The following is a 19,834-nucleotide window of genomic DNA, read 5'->3' on the forward strand; positions in this document are numbered from 1 at the left end:
ACGACAGGGTTATAAGCATGATTACTACGATGTCACTTGTAGTAATCCATAATACTAATAGCAACCACCTACATTATAAAATATTTCCATTCGGCGCTTGCTCCGGAACTAGAGAAAAGACCTGGAGTCACATACCGCTTTAGTCTCTACTATGAAGCTATAGAATGAAAATTTGAATGAAAATTTTGATGGTAGGACAACATATGTGCCCAAACTAGATGGTATTATAATCCCTCTTTCCCACAAAACGCGCGGCCCAAGACATGGGAGGTAAAGTAGGATACGGTCATCCTCGAAATAGAGCATTTGCCATTCGTTAGCTAACTTGAGGTGCTGGCAGTAAAAACATGTGAAGTCTCTCGATAGGTTCACCGCTTTGAAGCTATGGGGGTATCGTGGCCGCCATCGATGACTAGGGTGAATAACTGTTCTCAAAACGGATGGAATCATTGACGCATTAGTTCTTTGATCGTCAATCGGTGAGAGTAGTGCTTAAACCATCAAACCATTTACCTCCTTGGCTCATGAACTTCTTAGTTCAAGGAGTATAAGAACCTATATGAACCCACTCGAATAGTATGGAGGGGGACGCTCATATGTCATTGGGGGTTCTCATGGGGTATGGCATGATGGCGGTGTGAAGTAGCCGGCAATTATCGCGTGGCTACATTTGAGCCACTGATATTGAACATGATATGATGCGTTTTATTCATCTGAGTTCTTCGATATACGCTCATATTGCCCAGTACTCAGTAGTCAAGCATGCTAACTAAGATTGTGTATATAGCTAACCCCTTCTTCCTCCAGGGAGGTCAGTGTTTTCTCGGGGCGTCAACCAACCCAGAAATCTCCAGGAAAGACCACCAACCTGATCGGAATTATTCAACATTACTTACTATATTCTTCATGCCGGCCTCCCCCCACACCATGACTCCCTCTCCCTCCGTATGTGACACAGCATCTACGAAGAATACAACGGCCAACACAGAGACGGGCTGGATCTGTGTAAGTGATTTGGTTATGTTGGCATGTATTATTGCCTTGGACTAACCCACGTAAGTGTCAATGCGGATGTGGAACGATACCACCGGGTATCTATTCTTGTCCGAGGTGTAGGCACCCACGATGCAACAACTGTCGTTGATAGATATGAGAGTGAGCCGGGGCATGGAATGGATATACAGACTGAAATATTTTCTTGGGGAAGGGGGGTTATTGATTAAGTAACGTGAGATGGTGGGAAATCTAAGTCGGGGGCTTAGTTAGGTGTAGGAAGAGACTTGAATCCGGAACCCGGATTCTTAGAAATGCTGCTATAGTCCCATCAATGAGAAGCTGCATTAACCATAGTGGCTAATACCATGTCTGGCTTGTTTCACTATTTGCGTGGCCCTAAAGTCTAGTTGTTAAGTTCAATATCCATTCAATGAGGTCTTAACGTTACCATTAGGAGTATACGCCGGTCGTTTTGATACGTGGGTACATAGGCAATAATTGAGGTTTTATTGTCTGCCGTAGGTACCCGAGATTAAATATTACCGCCACTACCGTCATCAATACTTCCCCGGAGCACGTGATCTTTTTGACGTGCATGTAACCTGTACAGGTGGAGATGTTCGATGTTGTACCTATGTACATGTTCGTAGCTTCAGGATCCACCTACAAATTTGTCGACATTTATATCTGAAATTTGGGAATAGGGTCAATGTAAACCAATCGGCCAGTATTAACGACGATTTCAACCGTCGACGGCTTGGCAACATAAGAGAAAGGACACCTTTGGCTCAGACAGCATCAAACTAGACGGAACCTGCATATTTCTATCCCGCCTCTACCCACACGTAGCAGTTCTCTCCCACCCATGGCTTCACACTCCGCGCATAGATAAGGTAGAAAGGTTGGTCGCATACTACGTATGTGGGATAATCCAACGCTACCATGCCATCAACGCCAGAAACGCTCCTGCCAAAGTTCAAAGTTGCGCACTTGAAGCAACTGGCATCTCTATGCGGCGCCAAGACATCAGGCCTAAAGACAGAGCTTGTCGAGCGTCTCCTCTCCATCTCCCAGCTACCGGCACCTAAGACCCAGCCATTGGTCCTAAGTATAGACATGGGAATCCGGAACTTGGGGTACAGTCTCTTATCCCCTACCGCCGCTTCGTCCGGACGAAAAAAGAAGCCCGCGTCTCTAACAGCCGAAGCCCTACGCAGCCCGTTGCGCATAAACCTACACGCCTGGCAACGCCGGGAGCTTTTCGACATATCGCCAGACGATCCGGTCGATCCGGATCAGTTCAGCCCGGCCTCTCTAGCCATCGCTGCGGACCGGCTAGTGCGGCAGGACTTGCTGCCCCTGAAACCGACACACGTGGTCATCGAGCGGCAGCGTTGGCGCAATCAAGGCGCGGCCGGGATATTGGAGTGGACAGTTCGAGTAAATACGCTAGAGGCTATGCTCCACGCTTCACTGCGTACATCGCGAGAACTGGGATACTGGGACGGCGATGTCACATCCGTGTCTCCAGCTAATGTCGCACGGTTTTGGCCGGTGGATCCCGAGGATGTCCCAAAGAGTAAAGCTAGGAAGGGCGTCGAGGGGAAAGCGCGCAAGGAGTCAAAGTCGATGCAGAGTAAGAGATATAAGATCGGCGTCCTAACGGGTTGGCTGAAGAGGGAATCTAAGGACCAAGTTATTTTGCCTGGGAATGACGATATTGAGAATGCTATTCAGCAATTCCGCCTGAGATTAGGTGGTGCCCGTAAGTCCAAGTCGCGTGTTGCGGAAGAGTTTTCGGCATATGAAGCTTGGCCTCGGAAGCTTGATGACCTGACGGACTGTCTCTTGCAAGGCGTGGCCTGGCTAAAATGGGAGGAAAACAGAGCGCTCCTCCTTAATGAAAAGAAGCTACTAGAGCTCCTAGACTCAGATATCTTAGACAAAGAAATCGTCACACCACTAGATGAAATATGAAATAAGCGTTTAATCGCAATTGTATAAATATCCATCTATATTCAAACCAAGGCCCAGGTCCTCGTCAAGACTATTCTCCATTACCCTACGCGCAACGCAATTCCAAGCAAAACCGAGCCCGTGAAGATTGGGGTATAACAGGCCCAGGCCAACATCAACCAAACTCTCTTCAACGACGCCCATCGACTACTTCTCCCCACAACCCATTCGATAACCCGTTTACAAGAAGAGGACACTGGTCAATCCGGTAGCGAAAAGTGCAGCGGCAGCATAGAGGAAGGGCTGAGGCTCAGTAGCAATGCCCGCGTTACCAGTGGCAGCGGCAGAGCTGCTGCTAGAACTACAAAAGAAACAGCCGTTAGCAAAAATTATCGACAAAATTGTATATAGTACTTACGTGGAGCTGGCAGAGTTGCTTGCTTCAGAGGTGCCGGAGGTGCTGCCAGTTGCGGAAGCAGAAGCAGAGGCGACACCGGAGCCGGTAGCAGAGGCAGAGCCACTGCTGGAAGCACCAGAAGAGGTCGCGGTGGGAAGAGCAGCAACGGTTACACCCTCGGCCAAGCACTTGGAGGAATAGACCTTGTAAGCCGCAGGGAGAACATCGGTGTGGCAGGCATCGGTCAAGTTGCCTTGGATAGCTTGCTGAAGATCACCGCAGACGGCCTTCATGTCGGTAGGGTTCTGCTGAACACTGTATGGATCATTACGGTTAGTCTCATCGTTCGCACTACAAATGATTTCCCCTGAGCCAGTCCAACTCAAATCAATCCGACATACCCAAGAGCAGACAACAAACAAGCCGGAGGCATAGCGGCGCGAACCTGGACGGAGGCCATGACGGCGGTGAAAACGGCGAATGAAGGACGCATCGTGACGGACGTGGTATGGATATCACTCGAGAAGAACTTTAACGAATCGGGGGAATCTATCGGGAAATGCAAATGAAACACGAGCTCGAAATGGTACGCGACGAATTGATGATCGAATCGATTGGGAATACACGGAGCGGAGCTAAATAGTTCTCGCAGAGATTGTCTAGTTGATAGGTGAAAGAATGACTGATGCAAATAATGAGTGACGAGACTGCAGCGTAAAGAATGACTGCGAATTCCCAATGGAAACAATTGATGAGGTTTGATGGTGATAGTGATGATGGATGGTAAAAAGGAATGAACCGCGCCGCAAATGTTTCGCTCTCTCCTGAATTCAATCCTCGAACCGATGCGACATGGGGCACCGACTCCACCGGTCCTTGTCAATTCAGGAAAAACCTCGGTGAAATTTAAATTGCAAGGATCCTGACGTCGGCTGCTTATATAAGTTATCTAGACACAAATCGGGTTTAACGTCAATATGTGGCTTACTACTTATGTCTCAGCCACACACACACCAACCCGTGAAGGTCGGATATCCGAATACGGTGCGACGGTTACCATCTAGGCAACTTTATGGATTGAATGCTATGGTCGGCACAAAAAGTTATCTTGTAAAGCATTTCCATGGTTTCCTGGTTGTCACTACCTATTCTGTATCATTAGGTGACTACTCCTATCTAAGTACCAACCAGTTATCGAAACGAGAAAACATATCATAATTTGATCTATTAGCATTCTATTTATATTCATTTTAGAAAGGATAAAGCAGCGAAACTCTCAGCAAACAACCAATGTGTAGACAGAGCGTCCCATGTTTTCCAGAAGAATAAGGATACAGACTATGCAAATAACTACGTCATTCTGAGTAACAAACATTTATTCTGCGCAAATATACCTATATACATCTCAATCCAACAAGTGGGGTATCTAGAGAGAAATATTATTTATATCTCACCTGTCTCAACTCTTAGTTTACACATTCTCTTACCTCCGTCTTCAAAATGTCCAATATTAATTCTGGCTATTTTCTTTTCTTAATGACGTTATTTCAGTTAATTACTGATGGCTCTACTACGGATTCTTCTTCATCCAGTTGAGAATCAGCGCCCAATTAATCTTAATCCTTTTTAACTCCTTATTATTCCCATCAGCATCAATACTTAAGGGTTATTTTACCACCTCAGTTTGCCTACAGTTGACGATGGCTAAACCCCCACGGCTCACCTCCTCTGACCCGTGCTAGAGGTATCTATGTTTAGACAAGCACAATACAAGAGGCTCCTCGATACCAAGTAGATGCCTCTATGGAGATCCGGACTGGCCCAGGATGCATGTTTTCTTCTCGCCATCAACATCAGATCACCAACAATCTCCAAATCTGTTCAAAGAATAGGCACAGTTCTGGACTTAAATGACGTCCCTGGATATTATAATCCAGTTTCAATTGGGGGACAAGAAGAGCAATTAACACCAATTCCCTATTCCAGGGAATACATATTTACACACCCCACCGTCTTATCTACAGTGGGAAGAGACCCAACTAAAGTCTCGCTAACGCACCTATTCGGCGTTTTCCCAGACATGACTAAATAAATCGGTACATAATACGATGTCACAGCATCCTAACCCATAACCAACCGACGCCTTAGCATCTCGTACATCATGTCCACTAATGGCGTCCTGGTCTCTCCTTGAAGTGTGTTAACGAGAAGAGTTCGACGATACCGGGATGACTTGTGTTGGGGATAATCCACAACTTTCTATCTCTCGACAATGTAGATCACTTTTCATTTCATATGCGAATACTTAAGTTATTCGTCGATCAGAAGAGCCTTATACACATTGCCTTAGTCACTAACCTGCGACTACTATATAATCCGACGACGCTAAGTAGTCTACGAGAGGCGAGCCCACGCCTTCAGTGTCCGCAGTGTAATGTGGGCACAACACCTACGGACCCCGCACGGGTACGAACCCGTTCCTATCTCGCTCTCGCGGATCGAGAGGAGGAGAAGGACAGTAGAGCGACTTATAGCACCGCGATACAAACATTCTTATCAAAAGTTAAGAGGGAAGTCGGTGCTAATACCTACTCAAAAACATGCCACTAGGCACTTTGGGAGTGAGATCATTCTCTCCGGTCCAGGAATTACAACATTTCCCGAATGGATATCCTTCGTTCGTCGTGGGGAAACGTCGACAGTATTACGGCGGTCAAGACATCTCACAACAGATGTTCACAGTATTTCAATATTCGAGCACAGAAGATGTTCAGGGATCCGTATGATGATCCCTATCATGTCGCGCTGGGATAGCGCTCAATGATGGAAAGGGGATTGGATGTTTTGGAGAACCATTGATCAACACCTATCGACGCGTCGTAGTGCAAGACAGCCACAAGACCCTGCCTTTTCAACTTCACATTCATAACCTACCCATCATTGCTTATCGAACCTCATGACCTGCCTACTGACACAACTAAACGTTACTAAATAACGCTTATCATTCAATAAGATATAACTACTCTTATATTCTACTACATGTACCTATAGAATTATGTATCTAGATACCACAGATGTGATAATACAATTATATCAGCCTACTTGGAGTGTGGAAACTCTCAATGAACCTCTACCTAGATGATATGTGTTAATGGTAATGAAAGATTAGGTAGATGGTAAGGTTAAAGTGATTTGAGGGGTTCAATGAAGCTAAAATCGGAAATTCGCTCGGACGTAATGGAGAGCAATTAACAGCAAAGTAACATCGTCGTTCGAATGAACTTATCTTGGGCCATAGTGGCGTAAGTGTCGTAGCGTTGGTAGCTCCAAGTACTACGTAAATAACCCTAAATGGACGTTGGAGGAAACTCACCTTCTCATCCCAATGGGATAAGTAGGACAGATATTTTGATTAGAGAGGCGCGGACAGGTTTGGGGCCGGAAAGCTCATTCTAAGGCCCATAGCATTCTGAAGGGCTAGGCTTGTAAGTATGGATGGGATTTACGACTTTAATATTTCTATTCTTGGATCCGAAGAATGGGGGTTGGTCGTATTAAGTGGAAGACATGGAAAGGCTGGCAGATATCAGATAATACTCAAGTAACACTATTATCGCCCTTAGTTATAAATCAATCCGAGCATTCAAGTCACATCACACAAAGAATAAATCAAAAATTTTGGTCATGAAGATCGTATTGATCTATGTGAGGCAACATCTCAAGATGTGCTATGTGTTCGTCTCGTCTCCCCGCATGTTTGAGGGTAATACCAAATGCTAGCCCCTGTTCCAGTCAGTCATCCGGAACACCGTCCCCTTTTCCGAGATCTTGTGTACAAGTCCCTATCGAAAGAAGAAGAAAAAGCCCCTAAAAGGGAAAAAGTGGAAAGAAGTGAAAAAGTGCGAATATGTACAATGCAGAAAGGTTGGCTGAAGGATATCCCGTCCCCTCGGCCTCAAGGTTTTATATGTACTAGAACTTCAAAGTCCCTTGCTTGTCGTCGGTCCAACGAACGTCCAAAGAGAGCTGCTTTAGAATGCCACGCGGCTGAGACCGGTGCCTGAGCGGCGAACGCGGCTACGTCGTGCCAAGCTAAGGGTGTTGCTAACACCGGGGCTGCACTTAGTGCCCTGGGCCATAGGCATCGCAGCACTCCATAGACCGGAAGCGCATCGCTGGAAGGATGAGCCGTCTGGTGCGCAGGACCATGCGCCTTCGTCAGTGCAAGCGCCGGATTGAGTTCCAGCCGCGCCACCGGTGCCTACGGGAGCCTTAGCGCTCGTGGTAGCCGAACCAGTGTTTCCTCCAGCGGCAGCCGAGGATGATGCTCCGGTACCAGCTCCAACACTTTGCGAAGGCTTGGTCGCCGTAGAGAAAGTGGTAGGAGAGGGGGCTGAAGTAGCAGCAGCTCCGGTTGAGGACGGTGCGACAGTTACGAAAACGCCGCCAGTACTGGAAGATGTTAGTCCGGTAATCGGGATGACAGTCAAAACCTCAGGTGAGCCTGAACTGGTAGCTGAACTAGCAGAAGAGGCTGGAGTGGATCGTGAGGAACTTGATACGTACATTGAAGCTGAGATCTGAATACCACCACCGGCGGCAGACGTGGCTGGGGAAGAAGTTGCAGCGGAGGTAGCTGCGGCAGAGGTAGCTGCGGCGGATGTGGCAGCAGCGGACGTGGCAGCGGCAGAGCTTGCACCAGCGCTGGAGCCAGATCCCGAGCCAGATCCACCAGAGCTTGAACCAGCCGGAACATCTGCGCCGCTAGAGCAGAGGATGGCGGGGCCAGGGCTAGTCGAAGTGTTCTCAACATCCGGACCAGGCTCGGGGTAGACGGTGTCGACACCTTCCTTGGTGCAGTACTGGCCTCCTAAGTTCGCTTCGAAGACCTTGGGACGGCTGGCGAAAGCAGTTGTAGCGCGCTTCGCCTCAATCGTGGGAACATCGCCACGCTTTGTGGCACCGGCCTTGATAGTAACAACAGCGCACGACATGTAGTACTCTCGGTTACCGGTGTGGTTGACCCAAGTCCAGGCGAAGACGACGTCGTCGCCCTCAGGAGCGTCGGAAGGAATGCCGAAGTTGAAGGTACCACCGGAGCTCGTAGGGCAGTTGCCGATGAACGACTTGATGACGGTGAACGAGGTACCCTTGTCGTAGGAAAGGGATAACTGGCAACTTCCTCCATTGTGAGCGGCTCCTCCTTCGACGCTCATGCTGTACTGGCCACCAGGAGCGTAGGTCTTCACGGATGCGCCTTCGGGAGTGCCGAGAAGCTTCAGGTAGCCCTTGCAAGGGTACTGGGCCTGGGTGATGGGAGAGGTAATGGAGTAATCGATATTCGGCTCCTTGGCGTTCGGGTTGCCCTTGTAGGCTAGAGGGGGAGGGTCCTTCATGTTCATGTGGGCCGTAGCTGTACCAGCAGCGAGGGCGGCCACGAGGAAAGATCGGATCTGCATCTTGAATATTCGTGGGTGATAATCGGTGATATCGAATCAATCAAAAATCTGGCTTCTCGAAGAAGAAAAAATGAATGTGCTGTACCGAAAAGGCACGTCTCAGAATCCGCGATCTGGAAGAGTGAAAGTGTCGAAAACGCGGCAGGATGGGATTTCCAAGGGATCTACGGCCTAATAAAGGCAGTGTCAAAACTTTCGATTGCTGAAAGGAGGGACTTAAACAAAGACGGATCGGTCTGCGATGTTTTGCAGAGTTTTTGCCACGGGGACTTTGTTTCTGGGGTATGGGGACAAGTTGGGTTCCAGGTTAACAATGGATGCTGTTTATATAGAGTGTTGATGGGTGCTAAATGACCGTGGTAACAATGAAGTGATGCACAAGTGCACAATAGGTAAATAGGAAACCGCCTGGGATTTCCTGATCAAATGACCAGCAAGAATAAAAAATGTGATGTTATAAGGAGAGTGGTAGGGGAGACGAGAAAATCTTGTGCTGCTCCGGTGAGGCAGATGAGATGAGATGAAGTGAGGAGGGAGGGAGTCAGTGGTGACGGGGTGACTAGCAACATCTTTATATTCAAGATAGGAGAGAGCGGCGGTTGCGCACCGAAAGTCAACGTCACATCTAGAATTGACAAGACTAACCAAGACCAAACCCTGCACTCCCCATGATGGCTGGCTTTCGCCTAACCCGTGAGGTCCCGCCCTCTGTCATTCGGCTGACATCTTGTCTTGGTCGGGAAGCCCCTGGATCGTGAACGTGAATTCGGGACATGGGTTGAGCCCCGCCAATGTCCACAGATTCCACATATTCCATAAATTCTACAAGTACCAAATACCCACCCGTCCACATCAAGTATAGATGCCGGGCATCTACAGCCACATAGAGGACCTACTTAATATGGAGTAAAAAGCGACATCCATGATAGTGCGTACATCCTATGCATAACTAACTGCCTAGTTGCTAGTTGTAGTAGTAGCAGACGGCACTTAAACGCAGGGATGAAAGTCCGCTGGTAAAAGGTGTGAACCACACACACCAATGCTATGCACTAAGCACAGAACCGCGGAGGATGGAATTGCTGGGATTGCTGGGCAGCCGCTGAGGTGTGGAGTGGAGTGGTCATGCATCGATCTTCGCAAGGCGGATCTGCGCATTCCTGAAAGAGATAAAGTAGGTGGCCGTCGGATGGATGGCCAGTAAACAAGCAGAGACAAGCAGTCAGACGGCAGGGTACAGATGAAAGGAGACATCTAAAACAATACCCTTTAGAAAAACAAGCTTCTCTTATTTCCCTCCATTCACACGTCAACGTACATATAAATTGTATACATGATGATGTTCCGTCAACATGGGCTGGGCTGCATGGGGTAAGAAGGGGAATGGGGACTGGATTGTGAATTTGTGATAGGGAAAGAAAAAAGTAACGATTGAGAGCCAAGAGACGAAAAGTATGCGCGGTCGTTGCCGGTACGGTGCGGCGGTAAAGCTGAAGGTGGGTGGTGGGGGAAACTAAGTTAAGCTAATCTGAACCAATCAGTCACATCGGGTACCTGAATTGGTGAAACGCTTAAACAGGAGGAGCCATTCATTGGCCGCAGCGCAAACGACGATCGACTTAGTCGAGAAAGCGGGTTTCAGGGGATCTCTACCCTTTTCCATCTCACCTGCCTTCCACTAACTTGGAAATCTGGCAGGTCCAGCAGGTCCATCAGGTCTAGGTTTGAGTAGGTGCATCCACCAGATCCACCTACTAGGTAGTAGCCTAACCCTGCCTACCTGTACCCAGCCACAGATGTCAATGCTTGATAAGGGGGGGAGGGATCCAAACGTCAACCTTGAATTTGAACTTTACGAGCTCTGAGCCTACGTACCAGCAAATCCATTCATTCAATCACGTCAACTTCTTTCCTATTCTAACTTAAAGTAGAATCAGATAGAATATCAACCCTCCCTAAGTTATGCTCAGCGACATATCTAGCGACATTCATCTAAATATTAATGTGGATAAATTGTGTAACTATGAATCGGACAACGGGAGTTATGAGATGCGGTATTACTCGGAGGTGAATAGGATGAGAAACGACCGGCATATGATTGAATATGATATTGAACATGATCAATATATCGTGAGATTGTAAGTTTGCCATCGTTCGTTACTCAGTCTGTTTTGTCCGTTCCACCCAAAATTTTCCCTCAATGAGATTCCCGTAATAAAGCCGACTATCATCTAAACCTTGAAGATCTCTGGGATAGAGGTCCCAGCCATGTCCGAACTTTTCATTCTTCGGTTGCACGCATGCGAGAAGCAGGAGCACGGGCCAATAAATACGAATACAATGTACATACGAAGTAGATGTTAGCAAAAATCAGGGGGGAAATGCTCCTATTGGCTGAGATGGTTCGCAAAGCTCGGTATACACTGCAGATCTGCAGCGATCGCATCATTGCGTACAGGAAAGAAGAAAAAAGAAATGGAAAAAAATCTCAACATCCTGCCACCTCCCACCTCCCACTTACTTACGGGCATCTCTCAACGATGGAATCATTTTCCACGTGAATTACCTCGTACTTACCCCAGTTGTCTAGTCACCGTTCCAAGTAGGCAATGTACAAGAATAGCCTGTCAACTAGATTCGAACATCCATGACCGATACACACGGATTATCCCCGAACCTAAGAATCAGCGATGGACATAAAAGTAAAGTCGTAGAAAAATAGGATGCATTTCGGTGATTTTTTCTTCTCTTTTCTCCAAGACTTACATACGTAGGCCGATCTTGAAACGTCTAAACATTAAACCCCCCTTTTCTCCTTATCCTTGCACAAGATCTCAAACGGACAATTGAGGGAGCCCACGGGGACTTCTCATTGGCTAGAAGCTCGAAACACTGAAACATCCAGAACTGGTATCCACCCGCCGAATTTGCCCGGTTCGCATGAAGCGTCATCTCCATTCCGTTCCCTCATATATAGTGGCTCAACGTTATTTTCCTTGGTCGGCCAGGATGACGGCGGTCGCAATGCCTACTTAGGGCAGGTGTAAGTCAGTCAGCCTCATCACCCTCGCCGCCTCGTCTGTTTCAATGCTTTATTTATCAACATCGTCATTTCGTCATGAAATAGTCCTTAGGAATGAGAGTGCCTAATAGAGGTCATTTACTTGAGTAGATCCTACGTTACAACAACTTCCACCAGTTTAAATAAAGTATTGTAATATCTATCCACATTCAGTCAAAATCTTTTCTTGGCCTGACATACTTACGTAGCCTTCGTCCTTCGATAGTTTCGTAGATACAGAATTGGGATGTACAATGCTATTAAAATGCAACGAGTGGGTATCTAACAAAGGCGCAACTAAGGTGAACTATATCAATTGACTCTATGTGAGAATTAAAGTAACGTGATGAGACAGACAGTAGGTCGTGGTAGAAGAGCGTCGCAGCCAATGATGGCGACACCTCGTTACCTATACTGATACCTACTTATAAACTACTATATACCTATGAACACAAATGAGGCATGTATACCTACAGAGTACCTGAATAAACAATGTACATCGTCCGTTCTTGGTCTGTATATTACAAGACCTTCATTAGGATGCACTTCCAAGCCTAGAGGTTTCAGGCGCGCACAAATTCGTCCTTCGCCTCTTCCTTCGGCCGCCCAATTGAAAGTTCTGAATCTAGTAGGTGAATAAATCGGGTAACCCCGAATGGCACCAAATCTAGGTGAAGTGATTATGTAGCATTGATTTAGTATTGTTCATGCGATATGACCATTTCTAAGTGAATATCTAAGTAGGGATGTACGATATGTAGGTAGTTAGGTAGATATAAAGATCTCCGCCCAGTTAGACTTACTACGGAGTTAGGTCTTGTACAATTTGGCGTCATCAACATATACTCGAGACAGCGCCGAAGCTATCCTTATGGATAGGCCATAGAGCTAATTTAGCTAGAATATCTACTACAGTAACTAGGTACCTATCGAGACAGGGCGTGAACCGACTTCCTTCACATGCGCGTCACCTAAGTAGGTATCTACGCACCTACCTGCAACTAAGCATCGAAATATATCTACCTAGGTATGGCCGAACTCGTCACTGCATATCTTTATAATAGGACGGGACCTATTAGTGTAAAACACTATTTTTATTGGTATCTCCGAGATCAATACTAGGATATGGCTACCCTGTTCACATACCTGAGGACTGTATCAATGACGATTCCGGCTGTGAGATCGCTGCTTCGGCCAGCAATCTCACAAGACATCCTGTCCTCGGTCTTGGCTGATGCTAGTCCTTAGATGAAACTCGAGTATTGCGGACTGCGATGCTAATGTAAACACAACCACCCCGAACAACTAGAGCACTCAGCCCGATAAAGCTATTCGAGTCCTCTCCTTCCTCGAACTGTAGGAGCTCAAGTTGCTTCACCTCAACCCCCATCACCGACTGCTCCAACATTCCCTCATCCGGGCCAGCGTCTTCCCAAGCTAATCACTGCTCAGGCGAATAAACATTTGAGAGACATATCCTGGGAGGCCAAGGTAACGGTAACTGATGGCCACGCCATAGAAGATGATTGGCTTATGCGTATCGGTTTTAAGATCTGGCAGGATATGCGTCGCGACTCTCGAGCGGCCGGTTTTAGTAACAAAATGTCCTCAGTAGGTCTTCTCCTAACTGCAGGGTTTTCAAAGAGGCGTACACCCGGCCGGGTTCGCTATTCCGATATCGCTAGATGTCCATGCAAAGGCGACCATAGAATCGGTGAGCATGGACTACTTGATATCGATGCTAAGTTGAATGAAGAAATTAAATATGCGCTGGAGCGCGGCGCTGGTTAAGTTCTTCGAGAGCAGTGTCGAGAGCTCTCGTTCACTTAGCTTCGTCGGGGCCGTCCGAAGATCGACCTTGTGGACCCGACGGAATCGCGTGCGCACCTTGCGGACCTTGATGCTGGCTGTGATTCTGGTAATTCTTGAAGTTATTACTTCCATTTCGGTGAGGCGGTCCATACTGGTGGACCTGTTGCGGGCTCGTTCCGAACTGCTGCTGGGGGCCGGGGTTATTATATCCCCGCATGTTATTCACTTCACCTGGCGTGTTAGTCATCTTCTTGCTCTGATTAGAGTATCGCCTTTGCCACTTACTCTGCCCCTGCGGCTGTGGCACGAAAGTCACCGGCTGCTGGTATTGCATGCCGGGGCTCACGCCATACATCGGCTGTCCCTGCTGTGATCCTTGGTGGGCCATCATAGTTGCCGCCGGTCTTCCCGGGCTGGGATAGCCATTAGTTCCAGGCATCGGTTGCGGCGGGGTGGTGCCGGGAGGCATGAACTGCAAGTGGCCGCCGGTAGGATATGGCTGCATTTGAGGAGGAGCAGCGACCATCGGCTGCGGAGCCATAAATTGCGGCTGCATCATCATAGGCGCGCCCATTCCCGCCTGCTGGGGTGGCACATACTGAGGGGTGTTCGAAAAACTGCGGTTAAACTGGTTCATGGGGGGTCCTCCTCCAGGCCCCATGAATGCAGGCATCATGTGCTGGTTGTACGGCATCTGAGCCGAATTCATGTTGGGTGGATAGACCATCGGTACTTGACCCATTCTTGGGGACGAGTACGACTGTGACGAGTTGGAATGCATCATTCTATGATCATCCGCTCCGTTGAACGGGGCATGAGGAACAGGACCATGCTGTCCATGAACCTGGACGGGAGGTACGTGAGGAGAGTGTCGCGGCGCGGAAGGGTGAGCGCCGTGCTGCATGTGTAGAGGTAGCTGGTGCTGGTGGGCCAACTGTGGAAGCAGGTGAGGAGGGTTCGGAGTTGGTTGTGGGTTGAAAGGTTGTCTCTCAAAGTACTCGTCGTAAGACAAACGCATAGTAGAATCAGGCTTCTCGTCGTCAGTCGCAGAACGCCAGGTAGGCGGGGTATCGTAAGATGGTCGGAGACCATCATTCTCATTCCAATTCTTGTTCTCGGGCGGTTGGATCGTCTTCACAAAGGCCAAAATGTTACACTTCTTCCCATCAATCGCCTTCTTCTTCTTAGTCACAATAATGAGTAGTGCATGCGTAGTAGCGGAATTGACAGGCTGTATATCAGTTGCATGATTGACAGTCGAGCGCGGGCTTGATCCTGCGCTAGGATGGCCGTTGGGGCTGAATGAGGGCGCAAACGCGCTAGGCCGAAACTCGTGGCTGTTGGGGTTCAGCTTTCCACTCAAATGGCCCGACACACCGCCCATGCGGCGGTTGAAAGAGGTATCAGTTGCATTTGCAGGGCCTGTGGGAGGTAATCGAACGTCCTGACCTTGCGCTTTTTGCGATTCTATCGCTCGAAGACGCCCACCTAGATTTCCCTGGCGGCCGCCTGGCTGTATATGCTGCTGTGGACCTCCACGATTGCCTTGATAGGAGGTATAAGAATTAGGCGCATAGCTTGAACGGTTCCCCTGGTGACGAGAAGGAGCCGGCACGTTAGCCGTACTGGGAGCGTTGGTAGTCGGGCGGCTAGTTCTATTCTCAGGAGGTGCCTGTGTTGTTGTTGTGACTTGAGCTTCCTTCGTCACAGTACCCTTCTTCTCCTTAGCAGCGGCCTCCTCAGCCTTCTTCTTGGCGACTTCAGCAGCGTCACGCTTCGCCTTCTCTTGAATCTCTCTTTGTTTTGCAGGGTCTTTGGCGATAATCGAAATCAAATCCATAGGAACTGGAGTCGGTAGTTTGAAACTATCAGCAAACTTCTTCAGTTCGATCAACTTGACTTCCTTATCGGCTTTAGCTTTAGTGCTTCGGGCCTTCTCGGCGTTCAGGCGCTGTTGGTTCGCGAACGTCTTGAATTCCTTGAGCACGTCCCGTTCGACAGTGGAGGTAGCACTAGGTGGAATACCTTGACCATCCTTGGCCTGAGGTGAGATAGTTCGGCTGGTAGCCGCGGATGGTCTCAACGGAACTGTGGATTGGTTCGCCGTTTTACTTTCCGCCGGCTTACCCTGAGGCTCAACTTTGCCATCGGGCTTGGTCTCCGCGGGCTTGCCGGTAGGAGACGCCACAGGAGCTTCGGCTTTGGGAACAGGGCGAGATTTGTTATCGTCCTGCTTGGTAGCAGCAGACTGGTTCTTCTGTTTAAGCTGAGACGATATGATGGCAGGGTCAACTGGTGCGCCCTTTACGGTGGATGCTGCGGCCGGCGCTCGTCTTGCTGGTGGAGTGTACTTGTTCTCCCGGCTATTGGGTAAAGGGGGGAAATCATGTCGCTTGACACCGCTGTACCTATTTTGGGGTTAACTATAGCCCATTAAGACACATAATGCAACAGGGAAACTTACTTGTCCTCTTCATCACCACCCGCATCATCGCCGCCGGTGTAATCCATGACTCTCTCTTCAGCAACATGAGCGGTGGACGCTGCGCTTCGTTCGATCTCTCTCGCCTTCTTCTCGGCCGCAGCCACCCGTTCCTTGTATTGCGGGTGGCTCTTATCAATTGCGGTTGTGTAAATATTCTCGTCGTACGTGCTCTTGATACCAAATTGACGCTCATTTGCGGCGAACTGATCCCATGTACCGCCACCGCTGCTGGGCTTCTCTAAACTCAGATCGAGGCCATCTGAGCTGCTTGGTCCGACCCATGGTTGCAAGACTCGCTCACGACCCGGGCGAGGAGTGGTGGAGATAGCACTATCAGTTCGAAAGTTGTTCTGGGAGTTTACTGTCGAGCCTGTAACCATATTAATCCTAGTCAAGAGTATATTTGCCGAAAAGAAAGACTTACCATTCTGCTTAACATCACCCTTACCAGAGTTGACCCCCATGACTCTAGCATCTGGAATGTCCTTCTTTTGAAAAGACATGGTAGAATATTCTCTCTTGTTTATTCCGTTCGTCGACTCGCCCGAACCCTTCTTCTGCTGCACCATTCTCAGGTGACAGGTTAAACTCGGTCAAGTACGAGGGGATTGTCTCGAAGTCGACTCGACACCGCCAGGGATAATAATCCTGCAAGAAAAAAAAGACTGGTAAGCCCAAGTCGAACAGGGGTATGTAAAAACCACAAAAGTGATATGTACAATATAATTGACAGAACATGTAGAGATGGAACGATGAGGTTTTCAATGGGAAAGTTGCGGTTCGGGAACAGCTAGCGCGGATCTGAGGGAATGAGGTGGAGGTGACGCGAATCTGAGCCCGACGTCTCACAAGAAGCTTATGATCGTGGAAATGGTTGGGCTAACTTACTTGTTAAGTCTCGGTCGTCGAAGATAATCCAATGGGGCTTTGCTTGCCTTGCAGAAGACAAGCTTCGCTGGCCTGGATGTGGGAGGATGTCGAATTCGGTGTAGTAGCGGTGCTGCTTCTGGTCGATGTCCTGACCTTCTGCCAAGCAGCAGTGTGACTGTAGGATAAGAAGGCTGGACGTCAGCGCATTAGAAACAAGACGATAATTAGAAAGAGCGCAAGGGGGAATTTTGGTCGAAATGGCGAAGAATTATTGGCAGCTTGCTGCCACACGAGAGAGTGTGAATGCGAATAAAACAAAGAGGGAAAATGTTCTAGAGCGTCGAAGAAGAAGAGGGATGGGAAAAAAAGTTGCTTTGTTGACAAGGTCGACCACAGACAGATTGGAAGTGACGGGAAGTAACCGGGGGAAAGAAAAAAGAGTGGTCAAAAAAATAAGTTGCTGGCTCGTTCGCTCTTCTCAAAATCAATCAATCCTGTCTGTGTTCCTGTTCTGTTCTGGGGAGAACATCGAACACACGGCCTCGACAAGAAAAAAAAAAAGGGCAGGGCAGTGCGGGCCAGCAGCTGGCCACGGATGCCCATGCTACCTAAAATAATAATTATGTATGTACTGCATAGCAGATGTGCCGGGTTGTGCTAGGTGAGTGTGCTTGTAGTGCTATGGATGTGCTGTATGCTGAGTGCTGAGCGCTGAATGCTTATGGGTACTACAGATGAGGGTAGGTAGGTAGGTAGGTACTGTAAAGAAAGTCGTCGTGTCTCACCTCGGGTTATTGGTCGACTTTCGCTGCTTGGGTTTGCTATTTCTATCTCTCTCTCTGTTTCTGCTTCTGTGTCTGTTTCTGCGACTCTGTCTGTATCTTCCTCTCTTCTGCAACCCCCAACTCGGTCTATAAAAAGAAGATAACCTCGTCGCAGAGGACGTTGCTTCTTTTATTTCTGCTCTGATCTTAGAGAGCGGTGGGTTAGTGTTGTAGGAGCTTGGGGAATGGAAGAAGTTGATATGTATGGGAAAGTGGAGGTTGTGGTGTTTAAGGTCTAAAGGGTCTAAATCGAGGTTGGCGAGTTACATGGCGTTTCCCTACATTCGGTGGATACCTTGGTACTTCGATATGCTAACACATTCAAGGTTGGCTGTCTTTTTCTTGAGCTTGGTGGGCTTGGTGGGCTTGGTGTGCTTTTTTCGGTCAGGTGTGGGCCAAGGATGAAGTGGGAGACCACGATCCAGTTGTGCGTTCTGCGAGAAGTAAGTGGGACCTGAGAGCTCTTTTTCTTTTTGAAGCGTGTGGATGGTCCGAGCGTCAAACTTAGGTACGGGAAGTGATTGGATTGGTTTGGAGGGGCTAAAGGTGGTCTGACTTGGTGCAGCTATCTGTGTATTATATACATCACTGGGCAATGATTCACTTTCCTTAGCTACCTACGTTTATATGTGTTACAATTCGCACTGTGAATCTTGAATGGTCTAGGGCCTGTACATAGATATTATAATGTCTTAAATCGTTCAGAATCAGCTGTAGAAACCGTACTTATACTGTGACGTAGAGGTGCATTTTGTGGCGTTAGACGTAACTCAGGTACCTAGTACTTGACGTCCGCATTTCCCGTTTCCCGTTTGCACATGTAGATAATTGTTTAAGTTCGTTTATTCAGATCTGTAGGTAAGTATGCATCTACCTGTGGATAAACCATTATTATAAGTCAATATTAAAGGTACGTAGGTGAGCTACATATTTTTAAGAAAATATTGAACCAGGACATCAGAGTTGTAGGCAGCGCGCATGTTAAGATAATATAAATCCGCCGCAGAAAGGGTTCAATAGAAATAGCAGGTGTTCCCAGAATTAGGTACTTTAGTAATATGTGGGTAGTTACATACCTATGTACCTAGGTACCTCTTTAGCAGCCCTAGATTCAACCTTAGAAACTTTATAGATAGAAAAAGGTACCTAATAGGAAGTATTAGGGGTACGTTAAAAAGGGATAATTCGGTTACTCTGCTAAAAAGTATGTTGACAAAATATTACATGCAGACAGAACCCTTCCAATATAATATTTTTCCTATTAAAAAAGGATATGTAGGTACCTAGTAAGATCTCATGTTCTGCCATTAAGGAAGAATAATGTTTGCCCACACATTAATTCGGTGGTGCTCTTCAGATCCCCTCGTTTCAACGTTACATTCAAGACCAGCTTCGAGGCCAGTCGAGTCTCATGCTTTACCAGGTCAACTTTCTGGTCGTCGGGCCTTGGAATTTTAGGTAAGGTCTATGAATGCGATACAACTTTCACCTCTAAAATAAGGTATATCGATATGTTGCACGTAACAATACTCCGGATATTTTGGTCACTGCTTCGTTCTGTGTTAGAGAACATGTGCCATGATGTTAACTAACAATAAAGGTTGACAGCTTACTTACTTACCTAGTAGGTACTAAGCGTACAGAGATCACAAATCCAAGGCAAGGGTTATTACTCCTGATCCTGTGTTAGTATCACGGGAATTATCTGCAAATAACGCAGTCTCATGATACATAATTACCCCGATCAAACCAGTTAGCTACGGATGCTTCGCATAGCCTCCTAAATTTGGCCGATATTCAGACCCGATTAGGGTTCTTAAGGCTGTAAGAAGCACCTAGGACTTCGGTCTGTAACACAGGCGCCATTATTAGACTCAACTAACTTGGCTATAGCCTAATGCTGACATCTTGAGCCTCATAAATGGCTACATAAGCACATAGATAGCCTGTTTGGTCCAGTGTTAGGTAAGAAGG

At 47.7% G+C, this 19,834-nt stretch overlaps 4 protein-coding genes across 4 annotated transcripts; 1 reads left to right on the plus strand and 3 right to left on the minus strand.

Annotated features, from left to right (window-relative positions):
* Positions 1–1,652: 1,652 nt before the first annotated feature.
* On the plus strand, positions 1,653–3,122 carry GGS22DRAFT_46373 (Ydc2-catalyt-domain-containing protein). Its single transcript, XM_047967145.1, has one exon. It carries the CDS (start codon positions 1,939–1,941, stop codon positions 2,971–2,973), a length of 1,035 nt encoding a protein of 344 aa, XP_047816406.1. The 5' UTR covers positions 1,653–1,938; the 3' UTR covers positions 2,974–3,122.
* On the minus strand, positions 2,974–4,294 carry GGS22DRAFT_169775 (uncharacterized protein). The gene is made up of 3 exons (XM_047962371.1): positions 3,751–4,294; positions 3,371–3,664; positions 2,974–3,313 (listed from the first exon to the last, which is right to left on the minus strand). Exons 1-3 carry the CDS (start codon positions 3,840–3,842, stop codon positions 3,193–3,195), a joined length of 507 nt encoding a protein of 168 aa, XP_047816407.1. The 5' UTR covers positions 3,843–4,294; the 3' UTR covers positions 2,974–3,192.
* A 2,960-nt stretch (positions 4,295–7,254) lies between these two features.
* Positions 7,255–9,128, minus strand: GGS22DRAFT_46390 (uncharacterized protein). The gene has a single exon (XM_047967146.1). It carries the CDS (start codon positions 8,806–8,808, stop codon positions 7,381–7,383), a length of 1,428 nt encoding a protein of 475 aa, XP_047816408.1. The 5' UTR covers positions 8,809–9,128; the 3' UTR covers positions 7,255–7,380.
* Positions 9,129–13,691: 4,563 nt separating this feature from the next.
* GGS22DRAFT_191166 (uncharacterized protein) lies at positions 13,692–16,735 on the minus strand (the record flags this gene model as incomplete). Its single annotated transcript, XM_047965079.1, has 3 exons — positions 13,692–16,089; positions 16,146–16,536; positions 16,591–16,735. The coding sequence occupies 3 exons, from the start codon at positions 16,733–16,735 to the stop codon at positions 13,692–13,694; spliced, it is 2,934 nt and encodes a 977-aa protein (XP_047816409.1).
* Positions 16,736–19,834: the final 3,099 nt, after the last annotated feature.

This window comes from Annulohypoxylon maeteangense (genome assembly GCF_022496945.1).
Source record: "Annulohypoxylon maeteangense strain CBS 123835 unplaced genomic scaffold GGS22scaffold_15, whole genome shotgun sequence".
Classification (NCBI taxonomy): Eukaryota; Fungi; Ascomycota; class Sordariomycetes; order Xylariales; family Hypoxylaceae; genus Annulohypoxylon; species Annulohypoxylon maeteangense.